Here is a 23,936-nt window from a genome sequence, read left to right as displayed (position 1 = left end):
TAGAGAGACAATAAAATATTAAAATATTTATGGTGAGAGAATAGTGTTGGTAAAAAGGATTACTGGGTATTGTTACATAGATATGATGTGGTGTCAGGGTAACAGGTCATTCCTTGATGCACAGTCCTTGTGCATGTTGGTGAAGCTTTAGGTTAATGTTGCCAAAAAGTTGCAGAATAGTTATCTTTAGCTTTCTGGACTTGCCAGTTATACGCACATACATGTGTTTCAGAAAGTAAACAATCTAAAAAGTGTTTTTTAAGAGAAGATGTTTGGCCAGAGACACTGCTTCTTCTCCACTTGTGCCAGTTTGTTATTGCGTATGATTTTAAATGATTCCACTGATTGTGACAGCTCTGCGGAATGTGCTGGTGCTATATAAATACATGTAATGTAATGCAGGTTGTTTTGAAAGGAGTAATATACACATATATATTTATGTTCACAGGTTTGGTTTAAGAACCGCAGGGCCAAATGGAGAAGACAAAAGAGAGTCACTGCATCAGTCATCATTCTTCAGGGAGCGAAAACATCTAATGAGACCTACTAATACCTTAAGAACAATAAGCAAAATGAACGTTCGCAACCTGAGGAATAACAACATAAAATCATTTGTGAGAATTGTGTCACTTATCTTTTTGAGGCAATAAGTGTCACTATTTTTTTCTCCAAAACCGCTACTGTTGAAGAGGTCTACAATGTCCAGTTTTCATGTAAAGTAATAAAAATAGTTTTAATGACTTATGAGTTTTAATTAGTAAAAGAGAGATCTATGTAAAAATACCCATATCACCCACACGCAGATGTGTGAATATATTGTATTATTATCAACCAGAGGCGTATCTACTGAAAATAGCGCCTATGGCAAGCACTGAAATTGCGCCCCTGTCCAAATATCTAAAACCCATTTACTAGCCCCTGCTGCCCATATATATATATAAATATTAGTCCCTGCTGCCGATAGCGGGTATAGATCAACACACAAACCCAGATCAATTAAAATTCACTTGTGATCTCAGCACTGAAGGTATATATCAAATAAACAGAATCAGACATACAAGTCCTGTATTTGCAGGTATACAATAAATATATGAAACGTAGCATCGCAGGTATAGATCAACTGAATAAGACATATTAACCCTGTATTTGCAGGTACACATAAATAATGTATGGAAACATAGCATAGCAGATATGGATCTACAGAAGAACACACAAACCAAGCTTTGCAGGTACAGATCAATTGGAATTCACATAAAAACACGGCATTAAAGGTATATTTAAAACCCCCTAAATTACAGGCATAGATCACAGGTTGCACCCCAAAGCCAGCCCTGGCATCCACACTGCCCACATAGAACCTGGCCAGCACCCAGATTACACACATAAGATTTGCAATCTTTGTCCCCAAATAGCCCAGCACAAGTCAACTTTGTCCCCAAACAGTCCGGCCAATGCCATCTTGGTCCCCAAGGCTCAAACCTCCTGCTAGTGCCATCTTTGCCCTTCCACAATTATACATCTATGATACACAAACACTTTTACAGTCACTCACTAATTCACACTTTAATTCAGACAACTCATCCACACATTAACTCATGCTCTCCCTCATTCAGACAACTCATCCACACATTAACTCATGCTCTCCCTCATTCACTCAATGCATCCACACATTAACTCATGCTCTCCCTCATTCAGACAATTCATCCACACATTAACTCATGCTCTCCCTCATTCACTCAATGCATCCACACATTAACTCATGCTCTCCCTCATTCAGACAATTCATCCACACATTAACTCATGCTCTCCCTCATTCAGACAATACATTCACATATTAACTCATGCTCTCTCTCATTCACTCAATGCATCCACACATTAATGCACACTCTTTACTTATATCTACCCCCTCTCCCTCCCCTATCACTTTCTACCCCCCATCTCCCTCCCTTATCACTTTCTACCCCCCATCTCACTCCCTTATCACTTTCTACCCCCCCATCTCCCTCCCTTATCACTTTCTACCCCTTCTCCCTCCCTTATCACTTTCTACCTCTCTCCCCCTCCCTTATCACTTTTTACCCCCTCTCCCTCCCTTATCACTTTTTACCCCCCTCTCCCTCCCTTATAACTTTTTACCCCCCTCTCCCTCCCCCTACCCACTATATATCCTCCCCCCCTTATCCACTATATACCCTCTCCCCACCACCCACTATATACCATCCCCCCCTACCCACTATATACCCTCCCCCCCTTACCCACTATATACCCTCTCCCCACCACCCACTATATATCCTCCCCCCCTACCCACTATATACCCTCCCCCCTATATACCCTCCCCCCCTACCCACTATATACCTTCCCCCCCTACCCACTATATATCCCCCCCCTCTCTCACCTTGAAGTCCAGCGACGGGAGCACGATGCTGCTGTCTTCCTGCACCACTCGCTGGTGCCCGCTGCTTCACTGCTGAGCGCCGTAATATGACGTCATATTTCGGCGCCCAGCAGTGAAGCAACAGGCACCAGCGAGCGGCTTTTAAACGCTGTCTTCTTTTTTTTGATGCGGGGGAGAACGAGAGGCGCCGAGCGGTCGCTCGGCGCCCCTCTCTCTCCTCCGCATCAGTGTTTAAAAGCTGCTCGCTGGTGCCGGCATTTCATGCTGAGCGCCGCAATATGCCAGCATATTGCGGCGCTCTGCATGAAATGCCGGCACCGGGACGGGGGTAGAGGGCTCGTGGAGGAGAATGAGGGGCGCCGAGCGGTTGCTAGGCGCCCCTCTCTCTCCTCTGCATCAAAAAAAAAAACGGCATTTAAAAGCCGCTCACCGGCGCCCCCCTTGAGATGGCGCCCATGGCACGTGCCATGGCTGCCATACCCTATATACGCCTCTGTTATCAACAAACTAGAACTGTTTTAAAACCAAAATCAATACCGTATTTGCTCTATTATAAGACAAGGTTTATTTCAGAGGAAATGCTCTGAAAAATACCCCTCGTCTTATAATCGAGGTCCGCTGCTCAACCTCAGCTGCTGCCGGCACTTCCACCGGGGCTTCTATCACCGAACGCTGGCAAAAGCGTGGGCAGCAGCGGTGGTTGTCTACGCGCATACCTTCCCCGGCTACTGCTGACACTTCAGACAAAACCCGCTACTGCTGGCCTTCAGCCGGGGCTTCTGTGATGGAGCACCGGCGTAACATGACCTTCCGGGGCTCAGTCATAGAAGCCCCGTCGGAACTAACGCCTGCCTCCACCCGCTGCCACCACTACACCCCAGGGAGTCAGAAGCACTGGTAAGTCAGGGGGGAGTGTTATATGGGGGGCATAAGGCTTTTCTGTAGGCAGAGTGGCCCATGATATGCCTTTTATCCCCCTATATGCCACTATATATTTTTTTTATTTCCTTTTATTTTCCACTCTGCCCCCAGAAATGCCTTTTAACTCTCTATATGCCACTCTGTCCCATGATATGCCTTTTACCCATTGTACGGCACTACAGAATATGATGGTGTTATAGAAAACAATAAATAATAATAAACTCGGAACATAAATGGAAACCCTTCGTTATCATGCATTTGAGGAACACGGAATGTTGATTATTGGTGACCAAACAGGAGTTTCTTTTCAAAAAGATTCAGATCCCTGCCTACAGTGTATGGAAATTGGCAATTTAGTGTAGTGTTTAGCTTCCAGAGTAACTAAAATACAAAGTAAGGTTATATGACGTAGGAATATAAAATGTATAGGTTTTGATGTAATGTAAGGAAGTTTTTTGAGCGGTGGTAGATAAGCGGAAAAGCCTCCAGCCACAGCCGTGGAGGCCAAGACTGTGAGGGAATTTAAACATGCATTGGATCGGCCAAAACACTATCCTGAATTTAAGACAGACTGATTGAGGCCTGACTCTCTTTATTAGGAAAAATGGGCAGATTAGAGGGTCCTAATAGCTCACATAATGTATACTTAAGAGGTATAGAGGTTTAGCTTGTCTTGTAATACAAGCCTCCAAACATTTCAAATCGCCAAACAGGGACACTTTGATTCAGGAGGGCTGTGGGTGAATCTTCCTGTTTATGTCCTATCGACGGCTATTTAGGTAATTAAGCAAATTATTTAGAATAAGAATAATGCACTTTATTTAGACAATGTAAACATTTTTATTTCTGCCATTTCGGTGACCTTTAGGGCTGTAGGACACTGTGGAACATCAGAGAAAAAACTTCCCAAATTGAATCATGTCTCTCCTCAGAAAACCCACAGCTTCCATGACTCCTTTCTTACAAGGATAACTAAATGTCCGACCCTAGCATAAGCACCTATACATCACCTCAACCTATACATCACCTCAACGCTCAATTAATCCAACCGCCACAACCTATACAGCGCAAACTACATTAACCAGCATCCCCCTGTGACCATGACGTATTAAGTTTGACTACACCTCCCAGCACGCGCCGCGTCGCTAGAGTCGCACGGTGATGACGTATTTGTTTCTTCCGGTCAGGCTTTTGGTAGTTGGATCACGATTCCGTGAGCTCTGTCCTGCCGTGATTGCACGATGGCAGCTTCAGATTCGGGTACCTCGTTGGTCGCCCAGAAACTCGGATCTACCGCCTTAGTCCTACCTAAGGAATCCTTAAATGAGGCGGAAAAGAGGAGGCCAAAGAAAAAGGTCCTGTCCGAAGAGACGTATATAGAGGTGAGAAAGAAGGAGGATGGGGATGCGAACAAAATGCCACAGAGTCACTAGGAAATGTGACATGAGTTAAGACTCTAGATTCCCAATGCAGCTTGAAATTAGAGTTTTGCGATTCGTTGTGACGTCATAACATCTTACATGCATTAGCTGTGCATCTGTCAAACTATTGATCATGTTAAATACGATTAAACACTTTTTCAGAGAATAACGATCAACAGACATGTAGGCTTTTCTCCAAATGAGCGAAGGGTGAGACACAGAGGTGAAGAGGTGCTTACAAAGACATAGATATGCAGATGACTTAAAAGACATGGTGCATAAAGAACAGTAGAGCATATGAATTGACGTACACGCTAATGAATATGAAAGGGTTCATTGTGGCAGCAAAAAAGAATAGATGGGAAAATTCAGCCACAATCTGGTTAATATTTAGATGCTTTTAAGGTGCGAGGGACTAAATGTGAGGGATGAAGGATCTGTTTAACTCACATAGACCTATTTAATCTAATGCTGCTATAGTTTTGGGCAGATCCTTTCTTGGCACAGGCTAAAATAAAAATAATTTATTCAAGGTCTGTAATTAAGTGGACTGCTTATGAGATATTGTGCTAAGGTTAGCACAATTTATCTCATTTATTTAAATTATGAATTATTAGGCAATATACCGTATTTGCTCGATTATAAGACGACCCTGATTATAAGACGACCCCCCAAAATCTGAATATTAACTTAGGAAAAAAAGAAAAAGCCTGAATATAAGACGACCCTAAAGGAAAAAAGTTTTACCAGTAAATGTTAATTCATGTAAACTATTTTTTTTAATAAAAGCTATGATTGAGAAAAATATTTTTTTTGTTTTTATTTCTTGTATTTTCCAACCTGTCCCCCAGTTACGCACATCTGCCCCCAGGCTTGCCACTCCAATATGGCACTGTGGCCCATGATATGCCTTTTAACCCTCTATATGCCACTGTGCCCCATGGTATGCCTTTTGACCCCCTATGTGCCACTCTGCCTCCAGAAATGCCTTATACCCCTATATGCCACTCTGCCTCCAGAAATGCCTTATACCCCTATATCCCATTCTGGCATTTAGGGGGTTAAAATGCATATTATGGGGCAGAGTGGCATATAGGGAGGTATAAGGCATTTCAGGAGGCAGAGTGGCATTAAGGGAGTTAAAAGGCATTGTATAGAGCACTCTGCCTCCAGAAATGCCTTATACCCCTATATGCCACTCTGGCATTTAGGGGGTTAAAATGCATATTATGGGGCAGAGTGGCATATAGGTGTATAAGGCATTTCAGGAGGCAGAGTGCTCTATTAAATGCCCCCTTAACGCCACTCCAGAAATGCCCTATGCCCCCATTTAACACACACACACACACACACACACACACACACCCTATACCCCCATTTAACTAACACACACACACACACACTCTCCCCTCCCCTCCCCTCCCCTCCCCTCTCAGCCCTCTCTTACCGGTGCTTCCAGCCGGGGCAGCGGGTTGACGTCGCCTTCTGCTGCAGCCGGAAGGAGGTGGAGTTGGCAGCGGGGGTTGTCTGCGTCCGTCGCGTATACTTTCCCCGGCTGTCAGAGATCAGAGTTCCCCGCACCGGTGCGGGGAACTCTGATCTCTGACAGTCGGGGAAGGTTTGCGCGACGGACGCAGACAACCCCCGCTGCTAGCCACACCTCCTTCCGGCTGCAGCGGACGTTGTCTACGCGGATCGCGTAGACGTCAACCCGCTGCCCCGGCAATACAGCAGGAAGCACCGGTAAGTGTGTGTATGATGGGGGGGGGGGGGTGAGACAGGAGGATCCAGGTCCCCTGCAGCGGTGCGGGGGATCTGGATCTTAGTCTCCTAATCAGACTCTATTTGAGGTCTGATTAGAAGACGACCCCGATTAGAAGACGAGGGGTATTTTTCAGAGCATTTGCTCTGAAAAAAACCTCGTCTTATAATCGAGCAAATACGGTACTATATATATTATAATATATATATATATATATATATATATATATATATATATATATATATATATATATATATATATATATATATATATATATATATATATATATATATATATATATATATATATATATATATCTGGTTAAATAGGAAAGCAACTTTAGACTCCAGAAATGTGCAGAATTGCTAGTTTTTGATTGTTTGACAGCATGGAGATGCCTGTGGTTAACATTGATTTGTGAGCCATGTGTGTGCTTTGTCTACAGAACCTGCAAAAAATAATTCAGCGAGATTTCTTCCCTGATGTGGAGAAGCTACAGGCTCAAAAGGAATATCTAGAAGCGGAGGAGTGTGGTGACCTGGAGAAGATGAGGCAGATAGCTATCAAATTTGACACATCTTCATTTAAATCCTCCCAGGAAACTCCACTTCCTTGTAAGTATGGCGTGTGAATGTGCTTTTTCTGGTACTGGTCACCTGCATGTCATGTAAATTAAAGTCCTTCTTCCCCTCCTTTGTTCTGTGCTATTCATGTTTCGCGTGCAATTTTGTTTGCGCATTATGCTTTGGAAAATTCTCTCTCATCTCTTAATTTGTGTTGCTTTATTTTAACCCCTATAGTTCTGTCTGTGCACATCGTTGGCAAACTAAGTTAGAATGCCAACTACTTAGCCTGTATGTATTTGCACTCTTGGGGACTCCCTATAGTGATCAATATCTTCACATCTTGCTGTTTAAATCTACTTCTTGAAGCATGGCTTTTATTAGCCTTATTTTTATTCAGTTTGGTGTGTACTACATTTTTTAGTTGTTTTTCAGTAAGGGGCGTCTGTAATATCCATAAAATGACTATTTGCTGTGTGCACTACTTAACAACATGCTTCCACAATATTACAAAGTATTGAAGTTGTGTGACTAGTAGGGTTTTGAACTTCATATATATAATTTGCTGACTTTTTTTTTGCTTCTTGTAGATGTCACTCCAGCCACATTTGAAACTCCCAGTGGGGCACCTTGTACTCCATCCATCGCAGCTAAATGCACAGTGAGTGATGAAGGTGAGGGATACTTCATGCTTAAAAGAACACTGTTCTTAGCCCTCCTTATTGTAATGTGTAGACTATACATAACACATACGCTGTTGCCATGTTATAAGGTTTTTCTGACATTGTTCATACCTTATACCAGAAGATACTTTATCTTCAGTATTGTATTGGTATGCTCTACGTCACAAACTTACACCTGATGGCATTATGACACACATCACTATCACCAAAGCTATTCGACAAGTAATTGTTGTGAATTTTGTAGGGTATGTTGAGAAAACAGAAGAGGAAGCAGATGATCTTCCTGGTCTAGACCGCTTCTTGGCAAAACATACGAGTGAGGACAATGCTTCCTTCGAACAGATCATGGAGGTGGCAAAGGAGAAGGAGCGGAGTCGGAATGCATGGCTTTATGAAGCGGAGGAGGAGTACAAACAAGTATGCTATTTACAAATGTTCTATGTTCAGTGAAACATGTCAAATGAAATGGGCACCCGTGTTTGGATTTTCATTCAGACAAACTGCTTGGAAATACAATGAGCTCTCAATGCATTCTTTTGTAGGGGGAACTATAGGCACCAAGGATGAGAGAGAAGCTGTGTTGGAGGAAAATATTATTGTTTTCCCGATTGACTACTCATTGTAAAGGCCTATACCAGTGCAATTTGATCTGGGAGAAGGGCTACTCTTTATGATGTATAGTTAAATTGTTGAAATTACATTTTAAATATCACTGCAAGTTACTGTGTTGTGACACAGAAGCTCAGTGAGAGAGCGCTCAGACTCAAAGCACTACCTAAAACAAAACTGATGTCAATATCACCATTTCATACAGCATCCAAAGTGAAAAACTCTGATCTTTCTATAGACTGGTAACCGTGTGTGCTTGCATGGTATTGGATGGATATGGGATATAAAGTCATGTTGTTGTTGTATCTGATGGTAAATATAAGCTATATTTTTGTAAGAAACCTGTATTTCTTAATATGATTTGCTTCACTTTACAGCGGCAACTGCAGAGTTTGGCTCTACCATCAGTCGAGAAGCAAGCTATAGAGTGTGGGAAAGCAGGACTGGACACCTGGGAGTATAAGGCACACAATTCTCTCATGTACTATCCTACAGGTGTCTCTCTTTTCTCTCCTCTTCAAATTCAGTTTGACAGTTTTAGCAGTTACATTTTCCGTATGACTAATGCAGCTGTAGAAAAACGAGACATACATTTTATATGTACTGTATTTTCATATGGCTTTATTTTTGCACTTGGTGTCATATAATATCTGTATCAGATCAACCCATTCTCCTACTAGTAATTCTAGAGTTGAAAGATTTATGGAAAATGTTGTGCTAATTCACTGGTTTCAGATGGTTTCCAAATGCTTACTCTTTGATATCTTTTAATCTACTAAAATTGATTGGCCACAGAGAAGTGTGTATAATCTATCTAGTGTGGGTCAGTGTGTTCATATAATTTGTTATTGTGCGTGTACTTGTTTTGCTTTACCTTTATAAAATATATATAAATGTACATTTCATATATGGATATGTAGTGGAATATACGCTTTTGTTAGTTTCGAGTGTTTGTTTCAGTTTAGTGCAGCCAGTGTGACTTTAATATTATATTTCCAGGTGTTCCTGATAATGACTTATTATTCAAAAAACCAAGAGAAGTTCTGCATAGAAACACGCGCTTTCACAAAGACCCCTTCAGCCAGGCCCTGAGTAAGACTCAGCTCCAGCAGGCAGCAGCCTTAAATGCGCAGGTACCTGATCTCCAATCCCGCTCTATGCTGTGTGTACCCTTTAACCCAGGGGTTCTCAAACTGCGGCCCTCCAGCTGCTGCAGGACTACATCTCCCATAATGCTCCTTCAGCTAAGGGGCTGGCTGAGGAGTATGGGAGATGTAGTCCTGCAGCAGCTGGAGGGCCGCAGTTTGAGAACCCCTGCTTTAACCCTTTAACAGAAAGGTTGCACGCCTTCGTGCTTCTTTATTTGCTACTAGTTGTTAATTGTTTGTAGGAGTAAGAGCTGCTGTACACATGTGTAATAGTATGACAGCATTCAACTTTTTTGTCTTTTAATTCAGTACAAACAAGGGAAAGTAGGCCCGGACGGGAAGGAGCTCATTCCGACGGAGTCCCCAAAAGTTAATGGCTTTGGATTTGTTGCAACACCCTCTCCAGCTCCAGGTAACATGTGGTCTGAAACTGAGTTTGTGCTTTCTGGAGCATTTCTGTTTGTCTGTGTATACACGTGCTAGCAAACGGGGAAGGGTGTAGATATCTGTTTACTGATGTGTGCCATGGTTGTTCTTGAAAGCTGGCATCTATTTGTACAGATTAGCTAGGGAGTCCTTTATTAACACGACTTGTGATTTTGATTATCTTATTATAATATTAAAAACAACCTCATTATACCCTCACAGGAATTAATGAGTCCCCGCTGATGACATGGGGTGAGGTTGAGAGCACTCCTTTCCGTTTGGATGGATCGGAAACTCCATATTTGGAGAAGACTCCGGGCCCATCGTTTAAGGTAAGATATATCATGTTTAAATAATACCAAGTAGGAAACACTGATGTAATGCAGGAAAAAAACCTGTTTTGATGCCTACACATTTTTTTTTTTTCTTTCCACCTCTGTCATATATATTTCTGGATGATTTCAGCATAATTGTGTTTGTCAGAAGCGAAATGTACTTTGATTTCTCTTTTGGATTTGTTCACTAGATTCTGGAGCCAGGCCGCAGGGAACGTTTGGGTCTGAAAATGGCAAACGAAGCAGCAGCGAAAAACAGATCAAAGAAGCAGGAAGCCTTAAGGAAGGTCACAGAAAACTTGGCAAGGTGAGCGACGACGACTATAAGGGTTTTCTGTGACAGGTTATTTTTTGTGTTAATTTAAAAATATAAAAAAAGATCATAGCAACTGCTAGAAGACAATCCATTTGTCTACACAACATGGAATCCTCTTTGTGGTGTTGTAAAGACAATAATTATCCCATAATTCCTGTTATGCTTTTATTATTATTATTTTTATTATTTTATGAACTCCGGATCCAAGGTGAAGGCAACAGCCAATTGAATTAAAAATATTTACTGCGCTGCAGGCATTATTTACTAAATAGTGTACAAAATTTCTGTTGGTAATATATGTTGCGTACATCACCAGTGAGAACATCATATCAGTGTTTGGTACATTAGGAATTATGCTCCCTCATTGCATGACTTTTTTATTACTCAAAAAAAAAAAAGCGCTTTTGTTGAATCAGTTTTTATCAATATTTTTTCCTTAAATATGTCTACTGCTGTACATATTGAGTTATGTACACATGCGTTTGTTCAAAATGAACTCTATAAAAAAAAAGGAAGATGGATATAGCCACATGGGTCCAGGAGAAGATGCAGTCCTTAGATTAAGTTGGAAATTGTATTACACAGAAAAATAAATAGTTATGTCAGCTTTTGGGACCACAGAGGTCTCTTGTACAGAAGGAGTCCATGTATCTTCATCCCAAATGAAGAAACCTTTGAGGCCCCAAGAGCTTTTGTGCCACGATCATTTCTGTTAGTCGAATAAAAGGTATCGCCTTTGCCTAAAGAAATATAGCTCTAAAATGTCTATTAGAAATGGTTTTTTTTGCCTTGCATCCCCTGCCTTGCATAGAACGTTTTTTGTTCTCCGTTTGCCCCGTGTACACAGCATTGAAAGGCACAAAGTGTATTTGCTACTTTCTAAAGTTCTAGATTTTACAGTTTTTGTACATATAATATACCTGTTTGATGGTGTTGCAATTAATGTATATAAAGTGAATAATTTCACCAATTTTAGTGCAAACGTGTGTTGGTAGACTTTAACGGTTGCGTTAGATTGAAGATTTCAGAGCAGGAGATTGATGTGTAGTTCCTTAACATCTAAACCAAATATTCAAAATCTATATGTGATTTGTAAAAATGCCGCAGATGTCTAGGGTTAGACTTGTTTTAACTTGGAGCGCAAATTTGCCTTTAAGTGGCACAGAATTGTTTTGTTTTGTTTTTAAGAAAATGACTTAGCAAGCCGTATTCCAAGTAAGGTTTGCACAGATGTTGAACTTTTCCGGTCTTAAGGGAACATCAGTTGTATGGTCGCTTTATGATATCTTACCTGTTTCAGTTATTGTTCCTAAGTACGTTCAAATATTAATATTTAGTTTTTTGTTTACAGCCTTACTCCCAAAGGACTCGCCCCTTCGCTGTCTCCCGCTTTGCAGCGTTTGGTGAACAGGACTTCTAGTAAATATACCGACAAAGCTCTGAGAGCCAGTTATACGCCATCTCCTGCACACACGGGCACCCCAGGCTACAAGACTCCAGGAGGCCTTAGCCACACACCCAATATTACACCAACAAAAAGGACTCCGTCCCAAACGCCTGTCGCTCCAGATACCACATCCATTACAGATAATCTGCTGCATTTACCCAAAAGACGAAAAGCATCAGACTTTTTCTGAAAGCAAAATACAAAATGAACATTGGTTACACTGTTGTATATAGTTTTGACGCAGACTGTTTCCCGGAGGCTAAGCCACTGACAAGTTACCAAATTTTGGGATGATCTGGAGAGTGTTAAAGCAATATTACCGACAACTGCTTAGTCCAAACGTCTCACGTTTGAAATGGTTAATTAAGAGACTCAATGTAATATCCTATTTATGCTGTATGCTATTCCACTATTTCTCTGCTTTTTGTAATGTTTTATAAAGCGTCTTTGGATGTCACCGACAAGACTGAAATTTCCTAAATTGCACAATGTTTATTCAGCATCCATTTATCTATACGATGAGGCTGAATATAGCTCTACCAACCAAATAAACAAAATGTGTTTGGTTCATACAAGGATACTTGGTACGTAACTGTTTCAAAAATGTACTTTAGTGATGCATTACATTTCTTTGTAGCCATAGTAATCCCTATCTGACTAAAATGACATTTTAGGACAGGACTACACAATTCCAGTGCTCGATAGCCATTGACCAGTCACCATTGGATATCCCAGCATGAGCACAGGCATTGCAATTAATAATTAATACATCAACTTGCGTTCAGACAAGCTGGCCTGTTTGCAGCCCTTGAGGACCGGAGTTGCACCTCTGCTCTAAGTTTTCCTTTGTGAACGTGGGTGCTCTTATGGTTCTAGCTGCAAAACTCTACTTTATCTTGCCTCGAAAGCAAATTATAACATTTGCAACATTCTGGGGTCTATTAAACTCCCGGTTTACTGAAAATACTCAAAGTATTCTGGCAACAAACAAAAAAACCTCTTCATTGTAACGTTCACATACTGATCAATAAGCCTAACTGTTTTACTAATATCTGAACAACCTCTCGTTTGCATCCCTGGTAAATCCTGTTTTGTTATTTTTTGTAACTGGATGACTCTGACTTTTTTTTTAAACTACTTTTAATTGGTCATGCGTGTAACTAAGTACGTTTGGTGTTACATGGTGGTTTTCTGGCTGTGTTCTGGATTAGTTTTCACTATGTCATCTTCAACTTCCATGTCTAAAGCTGTGCTAGCTATCTTTTGCTGCAGATGCTTTTCCTTAACTACGGGTTCTTCATCCTCTGATTTACAGAGAACTTTGTCCAGATTGTTTTCCTCCATCACGTTTGTATGAATTCCAGCGGTCACTGCTTTTTTTATGTTGGGTTTCTGCTCCTTAGGTTTTTGGGTTAGCTGTAGCCAGCCATGATTCAAAATCTGGTCTGCTGTTAGACGAAGTGTAACATCTGGCTGCAACATACCATAAATTAATTCTTTGCACTTGCTAGAGATGTGTTTAGAGCGTGGAAATTCTAGCCTGTGCTCCTTCTGAAGGCGCAGCATTCTCTTGATGTTGGAGTCATCGTAAGGCATTACCCCACAAACCATAATATAAAGAGTTACTCCCAGACTCCAGATGTCATAGACTTTGGGCTGATATGGTATACCTTGCAATATCTCTGGAGCAGCATAGGCTGGTGATCCACAAAAAGTTTTGCTAAGAATAATCTTGCCAGAGCTGTTGCGGGCTAAATGTCGTGCAAAGCCAAAGTCTGAGAGCTTGATGTTGAAGTCCTTATCTAAGAGAAGGTTCTCACACTTCAAATCCCTATGGACGATATCTAGATCGTGACAGTACTTCACTGCGGAGACGAGCTGGCGAAACATCCTGCATGCCAATTCTTCTGACAATGGCCCTTTTTCCTTGATAAAATCTAGCAGATCTCCATGAACAGCCAGCTCCATGATAATGTAGACCTTGCCATCTGCTGTCTCAAAAATCTCATAAATCTTTACAACCGAGTGGTGTTTCATTATTTTTGAGATCTCAATCTCACGTGGAAGAAATTTTTCAAGGAAGTCAGCTGGTGATTTTTTCCGGTCAATCACTTTTATGGCTACGTTAAATTTATGATGTTCAGAATATGCTGACCTCACCTTTGCGTACGATCCTTCTCCTAAATGTTTGCCAATTGTATAACCTCTCTTCTTAAGCATAGTAGCTTCATCCATGGTTTCAGGGAAAGAAAATCCTACTTGGCTAGATAAGGATTATGGTTTGGTTTATTAGCGCAGTGTACAGTGAGTGTAGAGAAATCTGCACATTGTTGCGTGGCAGCGAGTGTGATGTCATAAGGGAGTTCCTTGGTTTTGAGATCTGATCCTATTTGCCAAGATATTTCAGAAGAAATTCTCCCACGTAGATTGTGTAGAATAAAGGCTCCTAAAAAGGAAAATTTCCACTTTTATTTTCACGTTCATTTCGTTGGTTTGTTGCCGTGGGAGTCTGGTTTTGGAGCTGGAATTCTTGTTCCTCCTTTGGAGTTTGTGTCCCATGACATGTCCCGTTTACCGCAGGCACCATGATACCACTAAGTGTGTTTGTCTAGTAAATTGTGCTAACAGCCAAAACACATACAAAAGGCTGAACATGCAGCTGAAAACATTATACAAAATTTATTTTCAAAATAAAAACACCAAAATATTTTGAAAAAACTATTTTTTTTAATTCGAACTAGTAATAAAAAATGTAGGATTTCCCCTTTAAGCTTTTCTTATTAATGGTTACATATCCATCAACGTTTGTGTTCTTGCAGCAGTTATTTTGAGATATTTTTATACTAAAATGATCGCATCATTATAGGAAATAAAGATTAGTTTGCAGGAGTACCGCCAAGGTGCTTCTCGCAACATTGACAGTCCGCGTTACTTGGCGCAGCCATCTAACTGCTGATTGGTGATACAGCTAAGTGGGCGGAGTGTCCGATAAAACGTGAAATAAAACGGTAAGTCCCTCCCATGCCTCACTCTGATTGGCTGCGTTGTGCTCCTGTTTGTTGTGGGGAGAAGGAGGCCGCCATCTTGTTCCGTCTCATTACAGAATCGGAGCGGTTCCCCGGTAACGGGGGAAAAGGGTAGGGGAAAGGGTTGTCCTACAGATCCAGTTATTACCGGCAGGTAGAATTTCGTCACATAATCACGCTAGCAATACCCCTCCATTCGGTGGTGTGTCCCGTTTTCACGGCTCTGGCGGGAGGATGAACGGAGGATAAATGGTGCCCAAACCGGACAGCGGCACCTTCCTCCTCCTCTTTCTGCTTGTGCTAACCCTGACCGAGCCGCTGCGGCCAGGTGAGTGGAAAACAGGTTTCGGCCTGCACAAGGGAACGATCATAATGACCCTTTAACCGGAGGCTGTGGGTATAGAGGGAGTATTTAATGTAGGATACTATGCCCAGTGAGACTGGATGAGTGAAGGTCCAGCGTTGTTGCCTGGTGTGATGTACGCCTATGCACTATGCCATAGCTTCATACAGTGCCAGGGTGCAACAGATATACCAGAATTAAGCAAGTTCCAGGCCATGCTGGAAAAGGTTATGCATTAACTATAATATAAGAAGAAACCGTGCCCACACTGTGCCTGGAGGTCTGATCCGGGTGACGGCTACTCCCATAGCCAAGGCCCTGCTGCAATCCCAGTTTGCCTGATGCATCTCGCACGTCTTTTCTAGCTTCCTTCCCCCAGGCATTGCAGGATGCCTTCTTAACCCCTTCAGCTCTGCAATGAGAGAGATCATTGTTCAATTTGGAATCAAAAGCATTTGAGTTGTACTATCAAACTGAATGATGCCATGCTTGCAAGTAATGATATGCAAACGGGGCAGTTGTCACCTGAGTGCAGTTGCTGTAACCTGTTGGCAGCCCTTAATCACCTTTTTATTGAAGCCACTATAATCACAGTGTGTTATACGAGCAATTGTAATTAAAACCCAGTATGTGTACCGCACGCCAACAGCACTAAATATTGATGGGCTTCCCTCGCCCACAAAAACAATAGTGAAAACATGTGTCTGTAGTGATAAAGTGCACCTAGTGCTTTGTTTGATGTAAAAGGTACTTTACAAGCTGCAGATTTTTTGATGTGTAGAGATCTTCCAATATTACAGTATACCGTATATACTACCATTGAGAGTTTTAATGAACATAGTAGCCTTACATGTTAACTTGGATTCTTTTACTCTGGACAGTTTGTGTGCACTTTGTTTATTTACTGGTTACTGTGACTGATATGCTTAACAATAATATTTTTATTAAATTGTCTATATGCTCTCATCTACTGATGACTTTATCATTACCAATACATTTTCCCCTCTATTTTCTACTGTGTTGTCTATGCTGAATGAGCCATCTGATGATAACGAGATGATTAACATATTAGTATGGTCTCTTTGGGTTAAAAGCAACAGCTAATCAAAACTTTGGCATAAGTTTGTGTGAACAAAAACATGTTGCCTACATCTTTTAGGGTTACAGTATGTGAAAATGGTGATTCCTAACCAGGTTTTCCCTTGAATTTTCTAATACGGCTTTAATATTGTGCTCCTTTATCAAATAAAACGTTCGAGGCGTGCTCTATTTGGACATGTGTCCAACAGTAATGGCTGTAAAAGCTATAGGCTGTGATAACTTCAATGTGACTGTCAAACAAAAATGTTCATACTTGCTGACACATGACATGTCTTTTCTCTGCAGGCTTAAGTAAAATAATTTGTAAAAGGGTGCTTTGCCCTTTGTTACGATAGAAATATTCCTTATTATTGCTGCAAAGCATTTTGTGTTTAGCTTGCTGATTGCTAATAAATACGGTATTGGGCATAGCAGTAATTACTAAAGCAAACTAAGCAGCGTTTGTGTTTTGGAAGGGACGTTTATACTGTATTGTGCGTATCAGCTGTCCAGTATGTTCCTTGGGTGGGTCACAGGAACAAAAAAAGGCAGATCGCAGCGCAAAATTATTAAAAGCATGCAAGCGGTCCATTGCTCGTTACGTGTTGGTTTCTTGGCCGTTCTTGTGTAATGTACTTGGCATACGAATAGCTTTTTGTCCATTTTATGTCTGTAACAATTCTAAAATATACGGCATATCCAGTGTGCGGTCTTCTAGGCAGTGGCCGCTATTTTGAAATAATGTAAGGGGGAATCTTTAGTACCCCAAACAGCATCCGTAACGAAGAATGCCTCCATAATTACTTTAATGTGAAAAAAATAACCCCCAACTGCTGCATGGAACTTCTGCCAGTTTTGACTGCTAGAAGCCGACTGGCAGGTTAATGTTCCCATTGAAATCAATGGGAATGCTTTTTGAGTGTATGTATGCATGCATACATAACTACCTACCTACATACATACCTACATACGTACATGGGTGGAGGTTGACCCTCTGAAAACCTAAAGCACACAGTACTGGGGCTGGCTTGCATTAAATAACTGAACATGCGTGCTGTGGAGCGGCAGATGCGTTCGAGCTCCTGGGAGGGAGGCAGGCAGGCAGGCAGGCAGGCAGTCGGTGGGACGGTATAGAGATGACTCTAAGCCAGGGGTGTCCAAGTTTTTTCTGGAGTGGGCCACTTCATCAGAATTGTATACGTGCGCGGGCCGCACTCATTTTTCACTGTGACAAAAAATATGGCCTTTAATAAAATATGCAGATTAAAATAAAGTAAAATGACACAAAACCTTTACTCTTCCTCTCACTGATTTCTGGGCCTTGAAAGTTTTGTGACTACAAATTCAGGATTCCCTAGATTTATTCTAGGGATGAACTAAAATGAAAATTCTGGACCAAAACATTCAGGGTTCACTTAGCCGAAACCGAAAATGACCCCCACCTTTAAAACTAATAATAAAAACTCACATGTTTAATAAAAGTAGGTAACACACAATTGGACAAAATTAGCAATATGACTTGGCATGATAGGAGTGTGATTGCTAACAGCAATCACACTCCTATCATACCCAGGCAACCAGTAAATGCTGGTACCTAGGCATGATGGGACTGTGCTCGCTGTGATTGCTGTTAGCAATCACACTCCTATCATGCCAAGTCAGCCAGTACATGCTGGTACAGGGTGGCTGTAAGTGATGTGCAGACCCCATACTGCTGGCAGCATCACTACACAAGGGGGGCAGCTAGCTAGGTTTTAGCATGTACTGGCTGACTTGGCATGATAGGAGTGTGATTGCTAACAGTAGTCACAGTCCCATCATGCCTAGGTTCCAGCACTTACACATCCATCCAGTAAATGCTGGAACCTAGGCATGATGGGACTCTGATTGCTGTTAGCAATCACACTCCTATCATGCCAAGTCAGCCAGTACATGCTGGTACAGGGTGGCTGTAAGTGCAGACCCCATACTGCTGGCAGCATCACTACACAAGGGGGGCAGCTGGCCAGGTTTCAGCATGTACTGGCTGACTTCGCATGATAGGAGTGTGATTGCTAACAGCAATCACAGTCCCATCATGCCTAGGTTCCAGCACTTACACATCCATGCTATCACACACACACACTCATTTATTCATATAATCATTAATTCACAGATTCATTCCCTCAATAACACACACTCATTCAAACACCCTCCCCACCCCCTTACCTGCACTACAGCTCCTCGATGCCGCTCACAGACTTCAGCACGGGGCGCGGCCTCCCTCTGCCTTCTCTGCTAAAGCACAGAGGAAGTAGGATGTCACGTGAACTCCGCTTCCTCTGTGCTGTCCAGAAGACCCTCCCACAAGTAAGTAGCAGGGCTTGAGGTGCGGCTCGTGTAAGATCGGTTGCCCTGACTGCCGATCTTACGCGGGCCGCACCTCGAGGTCTCGCGGGCCGCATTTTGGACGCCCCTGCTCTAAGCGTTTGCAAGCACACATAAGGGGGATGTAACTTTCATTTTTGTATAGCTTGTTAAATGCATACAAATGGATCTGATATATTTTGTTTTAATATTAGCGACCCTTTGATTTACATTTGACATTTTCATTAACCTTATAAAATGCTTCCTGGTTTTTAGGATTGCCTATAAAATTTTGGCTAACCATGGCTTTTGCTTTCTATTCTTCATTTAAACTGTTGTGCTTAAAGGCATGATGTTATATAAAAATGGGCACTGTTTACTGTCCCTGACCGCCTCAGCAAAGTATTATGGATATTAGTGACACCTGCATGTATATTCGCAGCACTCCCCTTGCTTCCAGCACACAGGCCATCCAGCGTGCCATGATGTTTTAAAATCATAATCCATTCATTTTATTAGTACTTTTACTTATCAGTTGTTTAAATGAAACCGTTTCATCGTTAACTATGATTAAACCCAATTCCGTGCTTGCCTGCACAGCCATGAAAGGGAAATTCACATGAAATAGCCATCCCAGGCACTATGCTACAGATATCCTTTGGCCGAGAATAACTTCCATCCATCACCTAAATGTCGAGTATTTAATGTACAAAATTGACCCACTTTAGAAGCAAGTCAGGGAAAGCCAATTATGTCAAGACGGAAGCTGGCGGCTGCCGACCCACTTATATCGTTCCAAAGAAAGCCTTTGCTTATTGCTTGTGAGAACAAGAAATGCTTTGCAAAACATCAATCTGAATTAGGATTTTTAGATTGCCGATCTGTAACGTAGAACCGTGTTGTTTTGTCAGGTGACTTTTGTTGTTTATGCTGTCTTTTTCCTCTTTCCTCACATTCACTTCACATGTGATATAGTGCTGATGGAATGGTATCTGGTGTCCTACCCTTGTGCATCTTATGACATATTACCTCCAAATACTTTCATTACTAGCATCAGATTAAAATTTTGCTTTCATATAAAATAGTGTGCGGTTTTAGTTTTTAAAACTGTTCTAGTTATTGCATAATTTGTTTTAGACAATTGCATATTAGCCACTAGACAAACACCCTGACTCTTTATCAGTCTGCCCGTGTTAAACAATAAACTGACTTGTTCTTAATCATCCATGCTGACTTTGTGGCTTTGTAAAAGTTTATGGGGATATGGGCTTAAGCTGCATTGTCATAAAGAATCGGCACAGTGTGGTGTTTGAACAGGCAAGTCACCCAAAAATATCACATGACTGACAACAATGGCAGCCTCCAGGTCTGCCGATAAAGAAAATTGGTGAAAACCAGGTTTTAGTCAATGCTTATCTACATTACTATAAACAGCACTATATTTTATACACAAAAATACTTTTTTTTTGTTAGTTGAACCCCCCCCTTCTCACTATTAATTATCCGCAGCTGCCAAGTGTGGAGCTTTTGGGAGGATGAATAAGCAAACTTTACTTAAAATGCGGGATTAAATTAGAAATGTTTCAGTAGTTGCATATTGTGTAAACTATTGATGTAATCATTCAGTATAATTCTAATTACGAAATGACTGAAAATTGCAACTATACAATAGATGTCTTGCAGCAGGATTTCAATTTTTTTTTTAATGTAATACTTTGTTAAACCAGGCCACAATATTGTTTTGGGTTAATTTGGTGAAAACTTGAGAATTAATAAAGTCAAATTATTTTGGGTCCTCCTCTTGTGTATTTGCACTGTATTATATTTTGGTTTAATAGGGATTCTGCTTTTAACCATCAATACATTGACTGCAATATTAGTGCTAAAGTTTAAAAACATAAAAAAAAAAAAAATTCACTTGGAATTGTTTGGTGCCACTGTTGAGAAGGGATTAAAAACCCTTTATGTACAGCAACATTCACGAAGTTCAGTAATCCCCTCATATACATAGATAGGTTTATGTTTGAGGACTTAACCCTCGCCCCTGTTTTTAGTCATTTTTTTTTCTATTTCATTTTGTTGCATTGCTATTAATGCAATGGAGATCAATATCTTACCTAGAGGGTGATAGCTGATTAAATTCCTGGGTGTGGTGGGTGGGCTTTAGGAATTTTATTTTAGTTATATTGAACGGGGGGCATTCGACCTTCATATTAAACTTTCTCACTCTGATCTCCACTGTAGCCGATCACACAGTGATCATCAAGCAAGGCCAGTAGTGGGGTTATCGGGAGACACCAGCAGGGATATTAATACCTCATGGTTATGATTTCTGTCTCTAGAATTGTGGTGACATTCCTAGTCAGATGTCTTCTATTCTGAGATGGATTAGGTTTAGATTTCCATAGAATGGTTAAGTTCCTGCATTATGATATAAGACATAGGTCTATTAATGGATGTGTTATGAAAAGATCAATGGATGACAAGCCTTGGTAATTACCTTGTTTCCTATATTGTTCATTTTGAGTGCATTTGTTGCTACCCGTTGGTGGTGTTGCCACACTCATGCATGTATTCACAAAAGTGAGTGAGTTGGATTTCTTGATCAATTTAACTCTGCACTGTGAGGTCATTTATTAATACATGTTATCTCAGTCATCCCGGTGACTGTGTTGAATTGCTAGTGAAACACATGGAGAAGCTGTTAATGTTGGTTTAATTCAGTTGATACCGTTCTTAAAGAGACACCCAATGCTACAACATAGAATGCATATTAGAGTAACTTGTAAAAATGTTAATATGCATTTTTATTTACCTGTAAGAAATAAGTAATACTAAAAACCCAGATGCACTGTATGAGATGTATAATGGAGTAATTGGTCACTTCCATGAGGTTATACATCCCACACATTGCAGGGCAGCACTGGCCATGTGTTCTGGAAAACACAGCTAAATAATGTGGACCACTTCCTGTATTATGTGTCTTTCTGTGATGTGCACATATAGATTGTGACTGTTTTGGTAAGTTTCTTTTAAATTTTAAATTTCAGGTCCACGAGTAGTTCTGGCAAGACTGCAATCAGGTGAGCATACTTATAGCCTTGGTAGTGAGTAGCTAGGTGAGTAGACATGCTTTGTGTATGGGCGGATGTGCATTATCTGAACACTAAATGTATTGCTGTGTGTGAACAACAGGTCACTTTATTAATATATATGGACAAGACGTTAGAATAACTGTGTTAGAGACTTCCGTGTGAGGGACATTGGGGCTGTCTGTGGCAAAGGAACAAAAGATATTGGGTTTATAATTTATTGCAAATGCCTCTGTTTAAAAATGATCCATGACCATTGTCCTGTGTTTTGTGCTCAATTTGTGACTCTTCCTAAGATCCATGTTGTGCTGTAATAGTATAAACGGACGGATTGATGAACCAGTGGCCATAATTAGGAATCACACCGACGTATTTTTTGTTATGTAGGTGTGTTGTTGTGTAACAATGTCTTTCTGTCCCGAGTTGGCTTTCTGAGTTGAGTGCAGTTGGTCGATAATCGGTATGCAGTTCTTGAACGCCTGGTGTTCCAAGAACACTAATGCCCTTTTGTTGCGTGGATTCTTTACTGTATAAAACATCTAAAGGTGTCTGTAATAAAGTGTGAATTAAATATGTGTAGTATATCCCAAGGTTTTTTGTTTATTTTCCTAAAACGAGTTTGCAATATAGTTTTTGTGTTTGAACTTTTTAATTTTTTTTTTTTAAACTTTTTGCACATCCTTTAGTTTGACAGCACTACTTCCACTTCCAGGTTTCCACTGGGCTTTCTATGAAGTAGAATTGACTGCCACCCTCTAACTTGAAATCATGGGTGCTATGTATTCAGCTATCTGAATTCATTTTATGGTTTTTAATATTTTTCAGACTTTTACTTTACATCTTATTGTAAAGCTTCGCAACAGACTGTAATATGTGAAGGGGAATTGCTGTGGATGTCGGACAGGAGACTCTTCATAGTTTACCTCCCAACTATGTGCTCAGCATAGAGAATTGTTTCCCACGGTTCATTAGCATAGTGAATGGAAAAGTCTTTGCTTCATGCGTAGCTAAGAAGTGAATGGAAAGTAGTCTCTAGATTTTGTATTGCCCCGTTCCACTTTTTAAACCTGAAATGCATAATATGCAAGAATAATTTCTTGTTGAGTCTCGTATTGCCTTTCTCTTAGAGCAACTAAGCCTGTAGTGGCATGCTATGCTTTGGATTATATGTTGCTAAATATATTTGGATGACTTCCCAGTTCATTTTTTTTCCTGCAGAATTCTCTCCTTCTGGGAATTGAAGCCCCTCTGTTTAGAGAAATGGCTTTTGCGTTTAATTACCCGGTCTCAAACCGGGGTATAAAATTCTGTGCTAGAGGGTCTTCTAACAGGCTTTTAAGTCCTCTCCCCATAACGTGGAATCTGTTATATTTTATTTATAGCGTAGAAGCAGATACTCTAGTGCTATTACAACAGGGGGGGAATACAAATTACAAGTATACAAATGAATACTGTACTGAACACATGTTATGACATACTAGTCCAGAAGGAGAAGAGTGCCATGCTCCTACACGGGGGGGGCTGTTAGAATGAGACGTGGTAAGGAGCCAGTTACAGGGAGATTAACCAAATCAACATGGCATTAGGGGTTTCAACACAGCATCTCTGTTGCAGTGTGAACACACTTAGGAGTGAGAGAGATCGCAAAGCTTTAATGCAGATTGGAAGTTAATATATACCAGTATATAGCAAATTGAAGGAAGATCTGATGAGAAGAGACGGTAGTCTTAGATAGTCCAGTAAACTTGTAAATAGTGAACTGCGTTGTTCAAGATTCTATATGATCTTCTGTTTAGGGAATACATCGAGCCCATTGGGCATGTTAAACAAATAAGCAGATCTGTCATTTAATATTTTCTTCTAAACATTCAATCACAAAAAAAAACACTTTTATGGCATTTTTTCTTTTTAAGCTTATTTAAAAGCACATGGCCGATAAGCATTCCTTGAAAAATTTTACATGATGGAAGAGATGTTTCTGTGAAGGGTTTGAGTGTTACATAGTAACATAGTAACATAGTTC

The 23,936-nt window shown here is 40.8% G+C and overlaps 3 protein-coding genes across 3 annotated transcripts in view; 2 read left to right on the top strand and 1 right to left on the bottom strand.

The window, feature by feature from the left end:
• Positions 1–4,557: 4,557 nt before the first annotated feature.
• On the top strand, positions 4,558–12,216 carry LOC149290332 (splicing factor ESS-2 homolog). The gene is made up of 10 exons (XM_089489496.1): positions 4,558–4,698; positions 6,945–7,113; positions 7,653–7,736; positions 7,990–8,162; positions 8,732–8,849; positions 9,354–9,487; positions 9,812–9,914; positions 10,151–10,260; positions 10,455–10,570; positions 11,931–12,216. Exons 1-10 carry the CDS (start codon positions 4,558–4,560, stop codon positions 12,214–12,216), a joined length of 1,434 nt encoding a protein of 477 aa, XP_089345622.1.
• A 986-nt stretch (positions 12,217–13,202) lies between these two features.
• LOC149290331 (testis-specific serine/threonine-protein kinase 1-like) lies at positions 13,203–14,261 on the bottom strand. Its single transcript, XM_089489495.1, has one exon. It carries the CDS (start codon positions 14,259–14,261, stop codon positions 13,203–13,205), a length of 1,059 nt encoding a protein of 352 aa, XP_089345621.1.
• A 1,040-nt stretch (positions 14,262–15,301) lies between these two features.
• Positions 15,302–23,936, top strand: part of LOC149290330 (integral membrane protein DGCR2/IDD-like) — a 28,686-nt gene continuing 20,051 nt past the window's right edge. The window contains exon 1 of the mRNA XM_089489494.1: positions 15,302–15,380. Within this exon, the coding sequence (XP_089345620.1) occupies positions 15,302–15,380 (79 nt within the window). The remainder of the gene's footprint in view (positions 15,381–23,936) is intronic.

This window comes from Sceloporus occidentalis, unplaced genomic scaffold, assembly GCF_023333645.1.
Source record: "Sceloporus occidentalis isolate IW3139 unplaced genomic scaffold, rSceOcc1.0.p SCAF_40, whole genome shotgun sequence".
Lineage (NCBI taxonomy): Eukaryota > Metazoa > Chordata > Lepidosauria > Squamata > Phrynosomatidae > Sceloporus > Sceloporus occidentalis.
Note: the sequence above shows the minus strand (reverse complement) of the source record. Positions and strands in the feature narration are given on the sequence as shown.

Coding starts and splice junctions, on each gene's coding strand:
- LOC149290331 (XM_089489495.1), bottom strand. CDS start 14,261: ATGGATGAAGCTACTATGCTTAAGAAGAGAGGTTATACAATTGGCAAA.
- LOC149290332 (XM_089489496.1), top strand. CDS start 4,558: ATGGCAGCTTCAGATTCGGGTACCTCGTTGGTCGCCCAGAAACTCGGA. Junction 9,915..10,150: donor AACACCCTCTCCAGCTCCAG/GTAACATGTGGT, acceptor ATACCCTCACAG/GAATTAATGAGTCCCCGCTG. Junction 10,261..10,454: donor CTCCGGGCCCATCGTTTAAG/GTAAGATATATC, acceptor TTTGTTCACTAG/ATTCTGGAGCCAGGCCGCAG.